The 17,837-nt window shown below is 39.3% G+C and overlaps 1 protein-coding gene across 6 annotated transcripts in view; it reads right to left on the bottom strand.

Annotated features, from left to right (window-relative positions):
- Positions 1 to 17,837, bottom strand: part of cntnap3 (contactin associated protein family member 3) — a 231,396-nt gene that overhangs the window by 10,357 nt on the left and 203,202 nt on the right. For all 6 annotated transcript variants that reach the window (XM_087269955.1, XM_087269957.1, XM_087269954.1 and 3 more), the window contains exons 19-21: positions 15,948 to 16,172; positions 11,444 to 11,577; positions 7,203 to 7,290 (exon numbers count right to left, since the gene is read on the bottom strand). In XM_087269955.1, coding sequence (XP_087126081.1) covers positions 7,203 to 7,290; positions 11,444 to 11,577; positions 15,948 to 16,172 — 447 coding nt within the window. The remainder of the gene's footprint in view (positions 1 to 7,202; positions 7,291 to 11,443; positions 11,578 to 15,947; positions 16,173 to 17,837) is intronic.

The following is a 17,837-nucleotide window of genomic DNA, read 5'->3' as shown; positions in this document are numbered from 1 at the left end:
AGAGTGTAGCTTACAATTAAACTGACTACATACTGATTGTAAACTATTAAATCATTGATGCCTCAGGTGTGGGGCGATGCAGTGGCACAGTAGGTAGTGCTGTCGCCTCACAGCAAGAAAGGTCACTGGTTCGAGCCTCGGCCCAGTTGATCGGCCAGTTTTGTGTGGAGTTTGCATGTTCTCCCTGTGTTCGTGTGGGTTTCCTCCGGGTGCTCTGGTTTCCCCCACAGTCCGAAGACATGCGGTACAGGTGAATTGGGTAGGCTAAATTGTCCGTAGTGTATGAGTGTGTTCATGAATGAGTGTTTGTGGATGTTTCCCAGAGATGGGTTGTGGCTGAAGGGCATCCGCTGCATAAAAACATGCTGGATAAGTTGGCGGTTCATTCCGATGTGGCGACCCCGGATTAATAAAGGGACTAAACCGACAAGAAAATGAATGAATGAATGAATGAATGAATGCTACAGCTGTATGATATATTGTTTCAGCATCGATATCGCAATGTGCGCATACGCCAGTCACATTGCTGAATCTGAATATCGAATCTGTATTATAGTTGACCAGAAGGCACGTTTGAAAACTCATGATTTGTGGAGTCACGTCAATATGGACAAACATATCAGCAATATTTCCTGCACCTCATTTAATCTACACCATAACAAAAAAAGTTCTGAGGGCAAAAATAGGTCCTACTTAGCACTGTTTACCTAATAAAGTGACTGGTGAGCTCCATTTCTACCAGACTGCAATTATATGGGGATCTAATGGGTTAATTTCCATGTATTCGGAAAAAAAGTTTCAGATGAAATCCGCAGGCCGTCAGAGATATCCCAAACCCCCGACATTTCTCATTAAAACTTGGCAAGATAAAATAATCTGAGCTGAAGGAAGGATATTTTCTTACATTCACTCTATAGACTATTGACTTATTTCTAATTTATTTCTTCTAAGAAAATCCTGGATAAACATCTGAAAGGGAATGATAAATAAACAGCGCATGTCTGAAAACCCCACCAAGCTCAGAAAGAGCAACCCGATGAGCAATAATATTCTTCACAGCGTGTTTTCTCACAGCCCCAGTAATCAGATACCAGTTTTACTTCAAATGTACACATGGAGAGCGACGGCTGAACACAATACCGTGCCATCCAGCTTTTGTGTGAAAGATCTCATACTGCATTCCATTCCTGAGCAACAGCAGTCAACTGAACACATCAGGCCTGATGAAGGTCTTTTTATTCAGACATTGAGCTCCAGGCGACTCAATGGCCCGTAAGAAGAAGAAGAAGAAGAAGAAGAAAACATGTGACAGTTGCCAAAACATGTCCATTAACCTTATCCTCCAAAACCGAGATTTAAGATCAGTCGTTTGTTTTCATTTCCAATCATTTTACTTGCAGATTATATGATCTGCACAGCCTGATCTCATGAAAAAGCGTAAGTATTTTACGTTTGGTCAGTTTAGTGGTTAATTCGTTCGAGTTCAGTTGTATGAAATTGTATGATTTTAAAAAGGAGGTGTGGCACCTAAAGCCTGATTTATACTTCTGCGTCAGGTGACCAGCGTAACTCACGGCGCATGCAACGCGCGTGGCTGTGCATTTACACTTCTGCGCGCTGTCTCTGTTGGTCTGCATTAACACTTCCGAAACGCTAGTGGGCAGTGAGGTGTAAATGTTCCTCTGTGTCGAGTTTCTTCGCCTCTGTTTTGCTTTCCTGAACACTCCCTGGATGTACAAGTGGCTCAAACTCGCTCATTTTGAGGCAGGAACCGGCGGACGTGCAACAACTTTAACGATGAGGTAAACACAAAACAAAACTTTCCATCCGGAGCTCCTTCACGGGACTCCACACTTGTTAACAATCGCTCGTGCCATTCACGCGGCTCTCGTCCCGCCCAGACACGTCAGCGCTACCAAGCCGACCAATCACAGAGCTTGCGCTACGCGTCGTTGCGACGTGTAGTTACATTTTTTGAGAGGTGCACGTCAGTGACGCCGACGGCCACGGCGAAGGGCTATGCGTCAGCGTCGTAGCATACGCCGGCGTTTGACACAGAAGTATAAATCAGCCTTAACCCCACCCCTAAACCCAACCGTCATTGGGTTATGAGTAAATCCAAAACAATCGGCAACTCGTAACTTTTTGATTTTGTCACGATTACCAGCGATCGTCTTTCATAAGATCGCTGGATTTCACTCTTAATAACCATGGATTACAAATCCGCCATTTCTGGACTACATTTTCATACATGCACTCCAGTCACACTCACACATGCTTCCTCATCTAGACTGATTACTCGCACCAGCTGAGGATTGTCAGAAACCGATTGCACACACTATTTAAGCTACACATTCACTCATTCACTTTGCTGAGTCTTGTTTATCTTGTTTCCCCGTGTTTTGACCTAGCCTTGTATTCTTGTTCTCCCTGTCTGCCTTTTGACCACTCGCCTGTTACTGATTACGATTCTGGACTGCCTATATATATCCGTTTGCACCAGTGTTGACCATTGCTTGCCTGACCACTGAATAAATCTGCATGTGGATCCAACCTCAGTTGTTTGTGTCACTCCCCGAGGTTACAGATTTAGTGGCTAATTCGTAAGATCTAATTCGTACAATTTAGTATGACTTGCTCATCCCCCAATGACGGTTGGGTTTAGGGGTGGGGTTAGGTGCCATGGCTCCTTTTCAAAATTGTACAATTTCGTATGACTGAACTCGTACGAATTCGCCACTAAACTGGAAAAACGAAAATACTTACGTTTTCTCGTGAGATCAGGCTGGTAAATCGTACTATATTGTATGAATTAGATTGTACAAATTCATACGAATTAGCCACTAAATCAAAATGTTACGAATTGCCGTGAGATTTTGTTGGATCTGCCTCAAAACTGGAGTGACAAAAATAGTCTATAAAGCATATACTCAATTACACATTTCACTGGTCCTGTTTATAACTCTCATTTTTCTACTTTTTTCATGGGCATTTGTGACTCATTCCAGAATCATTTGTAAATTACAAGCAATTTGCATTTGTTTTCCCTTAATGACATCACACGCGCTTCAGCTTCAGGTGAGATTCCCTGACCAGCATCAAATGCTCCCTACTATCTGAGTGTCCCACTTAAAGTTAATTGTATTATTAATTTTCTTGTCGGCTTAGTCCCTTTATTAATCCGGGGTTGCCACAGCGGAATGAACCGTCAACTTATCCAGCACGTTTTTATGTAGCAGATGCCCTTCCAGCCGCAACCCATCACTGGAAAACATCCACACACTCATACACTACGGACAATTTAGCCTACCCAATTCACCTGTACCGCATGTCTTTGGACTGTGGGGGAAACCGGAGCACCCGGAGGAAACCCACGCGAACGCAGGGAGAACATGCAAACTCCACACAGAAACGCCAACTGAGCATTTCATCTCTGAAGCATCTAATATTAATCTTCAGGAGCTGGATGCGGGTTTCACATTTGATTTAGTGTTCATTACAGCTCAATATCAGGCCGTAATCGATAGTGTTTGCTGGAAATGACAAACAGCCTACTGTCTGAAGGGTTACAGCAAATCTGCTTCATGCCACATGTTCACAGGAAAGGTCATACGGAAACAAGCGCCGTCCCGCGTGAATCTTTTCCTCCATAAAGCATAGTTAACCTGCTCAACATTAAGCAGAGACTTGGGGATACTTGGCCTAATTTTGGCTCGTGAGGATCTCTGGGAAACTAGAACTGACTGCTGGAGAAGAAAAGGTATAAATCCAGCCTGATCTCACGAGAAAACGTAAGTATTTTACGTTTTGCCAGTTTAGTGGCTGATTCGTACGAATTCGTACGAGTTCAGTCGTACGAAATGGTGCGATTTTAAAAAGGAGGCGTGGCACCTGACCCCACTCCTAACCCCAACCGTCATTGGGGGATAAGCAAATCGTACTAAATTGTATGAATTAGATCGTACGAATTCATACAAGTTAGCCACTAATTGAAAAAGTTACGAATTGCCGTGAGATTGTGTTGTATAAATCATATGCAATTAAACAAAAAAGATCAGTGTTTTCTGTCAAACACTGCCATTATCTCCACTGGTCTTCATAAAATAATTATGTTTAAGTTGCTTTATTGTCATGCCATTTTGTACAGCATTGTCAAAGCATTTGAGATATGTATAAATATGCAATATATTAGCATCATCAAATTAACAAAATATAAATAAGAACAATTTAAATAGATAAGATTAAGATTTTATTTTTTAAATTTAAATAGATAAGAGCTCAAATAGTTAGTATAACATTGTACGATAATTTTTTTAGATTATTTAAATAAGGAAAATTAATTTAAATGAACTATTTGTATGGTGTTCACAGGTTTTGCGGACTTTTTTAGTCTTCTCAGATTATATAGTGAAGTCAATTCAATTAAAGAATTAATTCTTTAAATTATTGTTAATTATATTGCAATATTTATTCATCATGACACAATTATGTTTGCGGGCGATGCAGTGGGGCAGTGGGTAGTGCTATCGCTTCACAGCAAGAAGTTCTCTGGTTCGAGCCTCAGCTGGGTCAGTTGGCGTTTCTGTGTGGAGTTTGCATGTTCTCCCTGTGTTCGTGTGGGTTTCCTCTGGGTGCTCCGGTTTCCCCCACAGTCCAAACACATACAGGTACAGGTGAATTGGGTAGACTAAATTGTCCGTAGTGTATGAGTGTGAATAAGTGTGTATGGATGTTTCACAGAAATGGGTTGCAGCTGGAAGGGCATCTGCTGAGTAAAAACATATGCTGGATAAGTTAGTGGTTCATTCCTCTGTGGCGACACTGGATTAATAAAGAGACTTGAATAAATGAATGTAAATAAATGAATAATTATGTTAGTGCAAAATTAGGCCTAGCTTTATGATGATTAAGACTTTTATTTTGTTACACATTTCTAAAAATCAGTATAATTGTGTATGTGTGTTTGTGTATTAATTAGGCAGTAATAACTACTCATAAATATACCCTCTAATTTAGTTTGGTCACGTAAGATTTTTATGAATAGAAAGAAAATTAGTATTAATTATTTTTATATATATATAAAAAAAAACGTTTCTCTTGATTTTTTCAGGTTATAAAATTTGTATTTAATTTCCCCCCAACATATTCTTTTCAACAGACATTTTTTTGAACTGCGATCTTAGTTTTAATCTAATGTACAAGCACCAATTTATTATTGCATTAATATACACTACCTGACAAAAGTCTTGCCATTGATCCCAGTTGTACAGGCAGCAAATACTAACTTGACTTCTAGTTTTTCATTTGGAAAAGTGTCAGAAGGTCAATTTTTCTGATGAATCATCTGTTGATCTGCATCCCAATCATCTCAAATACTGCAGAAGACCTAATGGAATCCACATGGACCCAAGAATCTCACAGAAATCAGTCAAGTTTGGTGAAGGAAAAGTCATGGTTTGGGGTTACATTCAGTATGGAGGTGTGCGAGAGATGATCAACATCAACAGCCTGAGGAATCAAGACATTTGTGCTGCCCATTACATTACAAACCACAGGAGAGGGACAATTCTCCAGCAGGATAGCGCTCCTACTCATACTTCAGCCTCCACATCAAAGCTCCTGAAAGCAAAGAAGGTCAAGGTGCTTCAGGATTGGCCAGCCCAGTCACCAGACATGAACATTATTGAGCATGTTTGGGGTAAGATGAAGGAGGAGGCGTTGAAGATGAACACAAAGACTCTTGATGAACTCTGGGAGTCCTGCAGGAACGCTTTCTTTGCCATTCCAGATGACTTTATTAATCAGTGATTTGAGTCAGTGCAGAGATGTATGGATGCAGTCCTCCAAGCTCATGATGGAGTCAGACACAATATTCATTCTGTCTCCACTGCAGCAGGACTTTATATTCTATACTGGACATTATTTCTCTTCAGACACAAGACTTTCATCTAAGCAAAGTCAGACCTTACTGTCCTTATTAAATCATTCAAAATCAAGACATGATCATATTTTATTCTGCTAAAATAAGTGTAATCTAGAGGCCTTTGGCTTTTATATAAGCCACTTCTGATACCAAATGATCAACTACAAGTAAACATATTATTCATTGTTCCTAAAACTTGGATAGGCGACAAGACTTTTGTCACGTAGTGTATACACTAAAAGTGCTGAATGTTTTTGTATTGAAATAACAAAACCGTGACCAACTGGTTAACAAAATGCTTAGTAATCCTAAAGATGGTAACAGTGGACCTGTTTTTTTTTTAATCTGCCTTCAAGAGAGCTTCATATTTTCAAACTTCTGCTGTATTATTTATTGAGTCGATGTTTTATTCATCTCTCTAGAAAGTGGTTATGTGCTGCAGGTCCTATTTATATATATAAAAAACTGACCCATTTCCCGTCCCTCTAGACGACAATAATAACATGTAAAGTCAATATTAGTCATATCTGAAGTAAATAGGACAAACCGTGCTCCATCCACACTCAGATTGAAGAGTTGGCCTGACTGCACAAATAACATCTGATGCTTTCCGCCTCCTCCAGACATTTCTGCATCCCTGATGGTTAGAAAACCTCTGAAGGAATATTATATTATAATGGCCACTTAACTGACCATGTCACTGAGGTCAGAGAGATTTCAGCTTAATGCAAAAAAACATTAGAGAAAAAGATAGTCATTATGTTTAATATAGAATCGTACTGCCTGCTTAATAGGGTTTTGGATTTTGCCCAGTTATTCTGAAATGACTTGCATTACATTTTTCCAACCCAAGCTCATTCTGAAAATGTACCCCTATATACATTTCTGGAGAGCGCCAAATACATCCCAGGAGATAGTTCCTTTGTGGGATCTCAAATGTCTCCTGCTGTTTTCATGTATTTCCACCAGGAGCCACTGTCGACTGACCCACCCTCCTCCTTCCCTAAACCAATCAGTAGTGTTTTCAAAAGCAACGATTGACCCGCCAACCCACTTCCGCTGGTAAGCACAAAAACGAACCTCGTCATACCACCCCATATCATTCATTTTGAAGACAAAATGCAGCCATATGTTCTTCTGGCTACATAATTTGATCTCCAGAAATCATGGTCAATCATAAGCATGTGATTCTCTTGAAATTGGTTCATATTTAAACCTAATACTTGAGTTTTTTTGTGTAAGGGTATTGGATTGGCTATCCGACAGTGATTCTACTCACCAAGCACTTTTCCAATGACGATCGATTTGATGGCGTTGAATTCAGTGTCTGACGTGAGATTGAACTCTTCCTTCTCATGCTGATCAACCTAGAAAAAGGTACAACAGGGGTTATTAAAGTTAACTAGAGCCAAAACTAAACCATACATACAAAACAATATTTATTACTCAAAATAAATGTCATATAATAAATTTTTATTCAGTTTAAATCGATGTACTAAAATGTAACTGAAATACAACCTTTAAAAAAAACACAGTGTTGTAAAAACTAATGTAAATGACACACAAAAAAGGGTAAAAATGTAAATAAATAAGTGATGCGTAGGCCCACATGGAAACTGCGCATGCAGAATTCCGCAGATGTGTAGCCCGTCTATTATTCTGTTTATTTACTCGAGTGAATGTGTGTAAATCTGTATTTATTCAGTTTTTTTTTATTAATTGAAGTAATATTATTGATTAATATGCAAATGTTCATCTGATTAATGTACAATGCAGGTTGTAAAGTAATATTTTCTCTCTTTAAGTAGTTATATTATATGAGAGACGTGCTTTGTTTACTAATAAAGTGAATCTAATTGGATTTGCATTTTAAACATTAAACTAAAGTTAAAAAGATATCATTTTTTAATTTCACATATTAGGGTTTTAGTTATGTATCTCCCAAAAGAATTCTGCAGAAATCCGCAGATTTTCACTGAAGTTTTCCGCAGAAAACGTCCGCAGATTCCGTCAGGCCCTAGTGTAGGGTAATGATTCAAAAGTATTTATCATAATAAATAACATGGTTTTTCTGTGAATAATTGCACACTTATACACACAGTTCATCAATGAATTCAAAAGTAATGTACTAAACACTTTTTATTTTAAAGGGCACATAGTTTACCCCTTTTTTATGATTTAATATTAATATTATGGTTGTTCTGAGGGTGCCAGTTTAGGTTCAGTTCAACACACAGTTCAGATGTTTTTATTATAATGTGTTAAAAAGTGTCATGTTGGGGGCGTGAACACAGCTTGCTGTTTTAGGGGCGGGTTGCTTCACAGTTTAGGCTTCCCGTCCACCGTAACAAGGGGGCGGAGCCAAGAGCTCCCATGCTCTGCGTTTGCAACAGCCATGTCACCCTGCAGCCCAAGACCAGTTACTCACTGAAGCTAAGCAGGGCTGAGGCTGGTCAGTACCTGGATGGGAGACCACTAGGGAACACTAGGTTGCTGTTGGAAGTGGTGTTAGTGAGGCCAGCAGGGGGCGCTCAACCTGTGGTCCTAACGCCCCAGTAAAAGTGAAGGGGGACACTGCACTGTCAGTGGGCGCCGTCTTTCGGATGAGATGTTAAACCGAGGTCCTGACTCTCTGTGGTCATTAAAAATCCCATGGCACTTCTCGTAAAAGAGCTGGGGTGTAACCCCGGTGTCCTGGCCAAAGTCCCTCTATCGGCCTTTATGATCATGGCCTCCCAATCACCCTTTCCACCGAATTGGCTCTATCACTGTCTCTCCACTCCACCAATAGCTGGTGTGTGGTGAGCGCACTGGCGCCGTTGTCCTGTGGCTGCCATCGCATCATCCAAGTGGAGGCTGCACACTGGTGGTGGTGTGAAGAGACCCCCCTCATGATTGTGAAGCGGTTTGGGTGTATGGCCATACACAATAAATGCGCTATATGAATACACATTACATTACATTATATTACATTACTCCCTACTAGAGCATGGGAAATCTTTTCTTCACTTCAGAACATTCGTTCAATCATTCAAGGTCATTGTTTAAAGTCCCGAATGGGACAGTTGGCATTTCTGTGTGGAGTTTGCATGTTCATACCCTGTTGGTGTGGGTTTTCTCTGGGTGCTCCGGTTTCCCCCACAGTCCAAACACATGCGCTATAGGGGAATTGGTTAAGCTAAATTGCCTGTAGTGTGTGTTTGTGTGTGTGTGTGAGAATGAGTGTGTATGGATGTTTCCCAGTAATGTGTTGCGACTGTAAAGATATCGGCTGCATAAAACATATGCTGGAATATTTGGCGATCCAATCCACAGTGGCGACCCCAGAAATAGAAACTAAGCCGAAGGTAAATGAATGCATTGACAATATGGTTAACATGTCACTTCCCCAGCTCTAAAATGAATCTAAAACTGTTAATACAAACTGTGATCGTATCTAAGTGATGTACACTGCAAGGCACTGCACACATAAATAAATAAATAAATAAATAAGCTTGGCAGCGTCATGTTTGTTCATAGCAAGGGTGTATGCAAGTCTTCTAATTAAAACAGCTATTTTAAAACCTGTCACCCGGCGCTGTCAGACCGGCAGATTTAACGGTGCGGAGCCATCGTCTAAGCGTTTGTGTTGAAACCGTGATTATAGCGAAGGCTGGGAGTAATTGATGAGGTCGTGAACAGATCAGCTCTCATCATGACCTGTAGCGGCGCACACATCGAGCGCTATCGAACAACACGTCACACTTCAGAGCTATTGATATTTCACCTGCACACTCTAAATCAAACCCTGCCGTCAAATCTTTCCTTTCACGTTCATGAATATATGCATGCATGCCAAGGATGTTCTGTCTGCATTCTGTAGGCATTTATTTAAATGACATCTAATCTATTAACAAAACATATTTAAATGTACAAATTTCAGTGTTTTGAGGGATATTTAGTGTATTCTGACCTACAGTCACCTCTGATTATTTATTCTAGAGTTTACTGTAGGTCAATCTATACGAACTATGCATCTAATTTGACTTTACCTAAGCTATATATAGTTACAAACACATATTTTACAATTAAAGCGTCTTGTCAACACTTACAACGTCTCTTGGTGCTCTTGATCTTCAGTTTTAGACTGTTTAATGACTTCTCGCATAGACAGATTGGCGCAATTAAGCATTCTAAATGGTATGAACAATTATGGAGTGGTCAAAAGTCAATTAACATTTCACTCATTTATTTTCCTTCGGCTTAGGGTGCTTTCACACCTACACTTTTGTTTCGGAACGTGTCTCGTTTGCCCAGTTAGCACGGTTTGTTTGGTATATGTGAACAGGGCAATCGCGCTCTGTTCCGCGCCAAAGTAATCGCTCAAAGATCGCTTGAATGAGGTGGTCTCGGCTCGATTGAAACGAACCCTGGAGCGGTTCGATTGCAGTGAGAAAGCGATCCGATCCGAGCGCGGTTATATCACAGTGTTTTATGGATATGTAATAGGCTTACGGCTATATGAAGAGAGAATTATGAGTAGGGCGGGAAGTTTCGCGAGTCTCCGGATGCCAGCAAACGAGTGATGATCTCCCGGTAATCTCGCGTCTCCCTCCCGGTCCTCAAATAGGCATCGTCGCGCACCCTTCTCACCCCTCCCCACCGCGTCTCTCCACAGACACGTTGCGCGCGCACCCTGTCAATCACCACCAAACCAACACCTCCCCTGACAGCTTAGCAGGACGCTGCAAAATAAACCCTGACACTCTGACCAATGTGAGGAGAGTTTACTCGCACGTGACTTGTTTCAGTTCTTATGGTCCGATTAGAAACTTTGCAGTGTGAAAGCGAACCGCTCCAAGAGCAAAGAGCAACAATGTAACAATTGTAATCTCTGTTTCAAACAACTGAATCGATTCACAGGTGTGAAAGCAGCCTTATTCTCTTTAGAGGTTGCCACAGCGGAATGAACCGCCAACTATTCCAGAATATGTTTTACACAACAGATACCCCTCCAGCTGTAACTCATTACTGGGAAAAACCCATACACACGTATTTAAACACACTCATACACTATAGCCAATTTAGTTTCTTCAATTCCTCTATTGCGCATGTGTTTAGACTGTGAGGGAAACCAGAACACTCGAAGAGAACATGCAAACTCCACACAGCATTGCCAGCTGATCCAGCCAGGACTCGAAAGGGCAACCTTCTTGCTGTAAGGCGACAGTGCTCACCACTAAGCCACCCATATTTATTCATATCTTCATATTTTAATTATTAATATCATTTAAGATACTGATCAGAGCAAACTATTTAAAGAGCAAACCCTCCCATACATCTGGTTTTGACTTCCTTCGGAGGAGATCAAGCGGGTCAGACGCACACAAACCCCCTGTGATTCGCATCCTGGTTTAGACCTCGGGAACACTCTGTGCCTAATGGGAATGAGCTTTAGTTTATGGACCCTTAAGAGTCGGCGTATGTCAAAATAATCAGAATCTGCCCTGAACACGGTGAGCTTTACATCCATCACTGTACCTGAATGCTGAGCGTCTCTGCCAGTCTCTGGACGCTGACTCTGTGGAGCTGCCCGTTGGCCAGATTCCTGCCGCTGGCTCGAAAAACCTCGGCCTCTCTGCTGTGGGCCAGTTTGTACTTGACGTCCAAATGTCCTTTAGAACAAAAAGCATTTGATTTATCAACCTGTGCTTTTACAGCTGAAGTCTAAACTATTAGATTTTGTTTGTTTTTTTCAAATATTTCCCACATGACGTTTAACAGATTCAGGAATTTTTCACAGTATTTCCTATAATATTTTTTCTTCTGGAGAAAGTCTTATTTGTTTTATTTCAGCTAGAATAAAAGCAGTTTTTAATTTTTTTAAAAACATTTTAAGGTCAACATTATTATCCCCCTTTAAGCAATATTTTTTCAGTTGTCTACAGAACAAACTATCGTAATATAATGACCTGCCTAATTACCCTACCTTAACCTTATTAACCTTGCTACTTTAAATGTCACTTAAAGCTGAATACTAGTATTTTGAAAAATATCTAGTCACATATTATTTACTGTCATCATGGCAAAGATAAAATAAATAATTTATTAACAATGAGTTATTAAAACTATTATGTTTAGAAATGTGTCAAAGAAATCTGCTCTCCGTTAAACAAAAACCAGGGAAAAATCTACAAGTGGGCTAATATTTCAGGAGGGTAATAACTCTGACTTCAACTGTATATAGTAAAAAAGTCACAGCTGAGCATCTAAGACAAACGCCAACATCAACATGCAACAGAAGCAGATGAGTTTCCACAGCTACAAAGCTTCATCTTAAGAGGATTAATAATCCATCCTCCGTGAAACAAAGCAGAAGCTGAAATACAATTTAAAATAATGATAATAATATTTCATCACTTTTTGATTGGATTAAACCATCCATATCTGGGATTCAGTTTTTTAGTGAAATATGTATTAGCTGCTTGAGGTGGAGATTTCAGACTCGTTGAGAAAACACACTTTAAAAAAAATTGTAAATTAGCAGTTTCATATTTATGTTTTTATTTGTTTATTTTTCCATGTTTATGCTTTTGAATTGCATTATGGGATCTTGATCTTTCTTCCAACGACTTTTAACCTTGAAAAGGTGTCAAAAAAGTGACTTTTATTAATGTTTTAATTGTTTAAAGTCTTATATTGTCTGGGTTGGTGTTGTATATTACATTACAAAAACCTTGTAATAAACTGCCAGTACTAGCTGTTACCAGTTTCCTGCTATTTTACAGACTTATTTCTCTCTATATTATTTCTTATACAATATATTATTTCAAACCACCTAATGTCAGTTAAGTCACTTTGTTAATCAGTGGAGTTGAATTTCCACCATCAAAAGTCAACAGAGCAGAGACCAACATCCCATAATGCAATTTGAAGATTTTATAAAAATAACTTTTCTAAATAAATGGTAATGGTGTATTAATAAGCTAGGTTGTTGATTCATTAAAGTATCAGGTTTTTTTTTTTTCATTGATCTATGCTCAATATGTGGGCCCTAACATACACCTGGCGCAATGCGGTGCAAGATGTGTTTGGCGCGATTTGTTGCCATTTTCAGACCAGCGCAAGTGTAATTTTCACATTTTGCACGATATTGTTTAAATAGCAAATCCATTTGTGCCACTTTGTGGACTCATGGGTGTGCTGGTCAGAAAAGGAGGTGTGTTAAGGCGCATTGTTGTTGAGTTGCTGTTTAGAGGAAATGAAATAGAAGTCCAGTGCAGAGCGCGTCAGTTATGCACCTATGCAGGTCCAAACACACATTGCTTAATCCACACAGTATGTACTGCAACACACAAATATCTTTACAGAAGAAAACAATTAAAGGATTAAAATGTTACAAAAATAATAATTTTCTAGAAAAAAAAATCTATATATTTGTTTTGGTTTTGGAGACGTCTGCATCACCATAAACTGTAAAAAATGCAGGGTTCCACACAATTCATTCATGTTGTCCCAACACAAATCGATTAAGTAACTTAACACTTTTAACAAATGTATGTGAATAAAACATAAAAAAATGATTTGTTCCAAAGAAATCTAAAGAATTGTGTTGTTTCAGCTCATTTTAAATAGGTAGTTTGAACAAATAATAAAAAAAAAACATTTGTATGGGGCATAAGAACAGGACGTGTGTTTGGATATAACTCAATATTATTGTTCATTTATTCATCTGCTGGAAATTAGAACTGAATTTAGAAATAGTTTTGACACAAATCTTTGCGCTTAACAAACTACATAAATACGTCGGCTAATAGATGTCTTCAGTGGAGTGAGTTTCCACTGCTTCCTCACTCCACCAAAGTCAAGGAGTAAAGTAAAGAGTAAAAGTAAAGTGAAGAGAAAGTAAAGAGGCTGAATGAAAAAGGCTCATTCTTTATCCTTGCGCTGCAGATGCTCTGTTTAACTGTTTTCTCGCTAGTGAAGCGTTCAGTTTGTACAAAGTCCACCATATAAATAGCAAATGCGCCATGACGTGACACATCTGACTCTTAAAGGGTATAAGAGATGAGATTCTGGTTGGTTTAATGCACGTTATGTTCAATACACACCCAGAACTCATAAAGAAAGTGCACCCCTGTTAGACCATGCGCTTTGCACTTTAGACTTTGTGCTTAGGTACTTAAAATAGAGCCCTGTATGATTGAGCATAGATGCAATAACAAGATACTTTGACTTTCATTTCTCCATTTATAAGAGGAATTCACAGTCCGTATTCTTCTAACAAAAACATTTAAGCTGAAAATATGACCTAAGGTGAACCTAATGAATTTAAACACAGCTACATCTATATTTCAATAGCAAAACAACTTTTTGTATGATATGAGGGTTTATTATAGCATGTTGCTACGCAGTTGCTAGGGTGCTCCAGATGGTTGCTTCCACTGAAATGTCTTTCGCTTACAATTCCTGGGTGCACTGTCCTGCTAATTAATGCGTCTGCACCCTGATAAATAAATAAAAATGACATGCATCAGGAACAGGAAGCTGTCAGACGGACCGCTGGGGTTCTGGAGGCTGTTATTCTGGACCTTCTGCATAATTGGACTAGCAGGTATTATTGACACATGCTGTCTTCTGCTGGCTCTCAGTGGAGAGCCAGTGTGGCGTGATGAGCACATCCAGCGTTTACCACTGAAATCTACAGCTGCCGAGCGGGACGCCAGGCTAATTGGCCCTAATGGTGTGCTAAATATAACAAGACTATTTTGAGTAACACACTTTAATGTTTGGTTAATTGATATAGTTTTTGATCAAAGGTAGACTCTGTTCAGTGTGTAAACCGTGTTATGTTGGCATGTTTTTCAAAGAATCACTATGATTTCGTGACTTGCAGCTTGTCGTTGAAATCAATTTGTAAAGCCATACATGTAAACCCATGTGGATCAAAGCATTTTTGCATGAGTTCTGGTTCGGGGATTAAATTTAAATTGATTCATTTAGCAGACGCAGACTGAACATACAGAGAAAGTTCTCCAAAAGTGACTTACAAGTGAGGAAAAAAGAATGGCAAAGATAAAATAAATCAGTTATTAGAAATGAGTTATTAAAACTACTATGTTTATAAATGTGTTGAAAAAAGGCTTTTTTTTATTAAACAGAAAAAAATATATATATACATTTGTACAGTACATGATGTAACTACAGAAGAGTCAATTTTTCAAAATAATTGTAACTCTTTATAGTCATTTTTGAGTGAGATGCTAATGGTCTAATCCGATTCAATGATCTATGCTAAGCTAAGCTAAAAGTGTTCCTGGCAGACAGAGAGGTCATGAATGCGCGGCAGTCTCACAATGACATCTATCCATGCATTTCTCTTCGGGCTTTTCCTCTCTCCTGACTGATTTCAGACAATGTATGAAGTGATTTAGTATGGTTGATTTAGGTGGGATGCTAATGGTCTAATCTGATTCAATGATTTATGCTAAGCTAAGCTAAAAGTGTTCCCGGGAGACTCAGAGATTGGCTGAATGGATTTGAGTCAGAGTGTTCCTTTAAGTCAGTGTTTCCCAACCCTGTTCCTGGAGGCACACCAACAGTACACATTCTGGATGTCTCTTTAACCTGGCCCATTCATTTCAGGTCTTCAAGTCTCTTTTTTAAGTACAGATGAGTTGATTCAGGTGTGTTTTATAGGAAGAGTTTGAAAATGTGTACTGTTGGTGTGCCTTCGGGTTGGGAAACGCTGCTTTAAGTAATGAGAGCTTCTGAGAAACATTCATTGAGAGCTAAACACTTAAAATCAGCTTTTTCTGACCACAGACCCATGTTTACATGCAGTCATGAATGCGCGACAGTCTCACAATAACGTTTATCCACGCAACACAACATTTCTGTTCTGGCTTTTCCTCTCTTTTGATGAATTTCAGAGAATATGTGAAGTGATTTAGTACTGTTGACATCCTGGTGTCTTTAGAGATTCCCTAGGCTTACGCTAATCCCAATGAGTGTGCTCAGCAGAGAGGAAGAGATGGTTTCAGACCGTTTCTGTTGAGCAGGATGGACAGGTATTCTCTGTAGTAGGAGTTGACGTAAAGCAGCAGCGCCGGAGCTTGACTCGTCCTGAAGCTCAGTGAAATATTCTCTCCTCTCAGCGTTAAATCAGAGTAGATGGAGGACGACTGTGCGCTGATGTTCCTGTTCAGCTCGTACGGCTCCTTAAATGTGTACGTCACTGATGTTCCCGGTTTGAAGAAGGCAGAAAGTTCTGAAAAAAGAGATTAAGCACACTAGGATTAGGATTATTCATAGTTGAAGTCGGAATTTTTAGCCCACTGTAAATTTTATTCCCCAATTTGTTTAACTGAAAGTTTTTTTCAACACATTTCTAATCTTAATAGTTGTAATAACTCTAATAACTGATTTGTTTTATATTTGCCATGATGATAGCACATCATATTTGACTGGATATTCTTTAAGATACTAGTATTCAGCTTGAAGTGACTTTTAAAGGCCTAACTACAACCCCAAATCAGAAAAATCCCAACACTTAAAAGACGATTAGGGACTGAAGACACCAAGCGATGAAGTGTTTCAGGTGTCTTTTTGTCCCTTTCTTCGTGCAAACGAGTCTTAACGTGGGCAACAGTATGGGGTGTTCTGTGTTGCATTTTGCACTTCAAAATGCACCACACAAACTTTATTGGAGACAGGTCGGGACTGCAGGCCGGCCTATCAATACCTGTATCTTCTTCCTCCACAGCCAGGACTCTGTAATGCGTGCAGAATGTTGTTGATTGATTATTAGTCTAGTTTTTGCTTTGAAATAAGATTTTGACATATTATTTCTGAAAACAAGACCATTTTTTTTCTTCAAGCCACATTAAATCCGAACAAAATATTATGCCATTGGAAACAAACCAACTCAAATCCATAAGACAAATCTTTTAAAGTTGACATAGGAAGTGTCCTTCACATCGTTTTAAAGAAGCTCCTCTTATTCTGCCTTCAGCTCATCTTGTTGAACAGCCCTCAACACACACAGCATGAATATAACTCTGGCCAATCAATGAACACTCTTTGAAAAAGCAAAATATCAGTAACTTGGGTAGGCATTGTGAGTACCCTTTATGCCCTTGACAAACATCACACAAATCGAAACAACGGAACTACAACGAACACCTCAAAATTGTTCACAAACCTTGACTAACCAATCCAAGGCTATGAACAGGTTACAGCGTTCATTTTCTTCAGTTTGTCTTTTCTGCAGTCTCTACATGTCTTTCCTTTTCTTTTGCAGCTCTTCCAAGGCTACCTAACTTTGAAATGAAGCTCACTTTGTATTTGTATTTTATTTTAAAGGTACAATTCTCGCTATTAAAAACCATTAACTATGACTTTTGCCTCAATAAACTTCTAATTTGCTGCCTTTTAATAGTTATTAAAGAGCCCCTATTGTGTTTTTTAAATGACCTTCCATACAGTGTGTAACAGCTCTAAGTGAATGAAAACATCCAGCTGAGGGATAAATCTGATCATGCACCTTGTTTAAAAACTGATTTTTTAAATAGAAGATTCGACTCAGAGTTGTTTAGATGATTCGTCATTTGTCCAGATTGTTGGTCTGTTTGTGTCAACGTCGAAAGGAAACAATACCAAATATGAAGGGCCTGTAAAACGTGAGCGTGCCTTTCCCTTCAAACACTAGCGGAGTGCAGGTGTGTGTGTGTGGGATTGATCATGACTGAAGATGAGTGAACGTTCTGGTGATTAATGCAATGACCTACCCTGGGGGATTCGCTGGCCGTTCGTTAAAGGAAGAATCAGAAAACACTATTGATGTATGAGACTTTGTCAGATCTTGACAGGAACTTTACAGTACACAGTTTACGGACCAGTTTCTTCCTCCAGTTCACAAGTGTAAGTAAGTGCG

The sequence above is a fragment of the Danio rerio genome, chromosome 10 (genome assembly GCF_052040795.2).
Source record: "Danio rerio strain M-AB ecotype USA chromosome 10, GRCz13ab, whole genome shotgun sequence".
NCBI lineage: Eukaryota > Metazoa > Chordata > Actinopteri > Cypriniformes > Danionidae > Danio > Danio rerio.
Note: the sequence above shows the minus strand (reverse complement) of the source record. Positions and strands in the feature narration are given on the sequence as shown.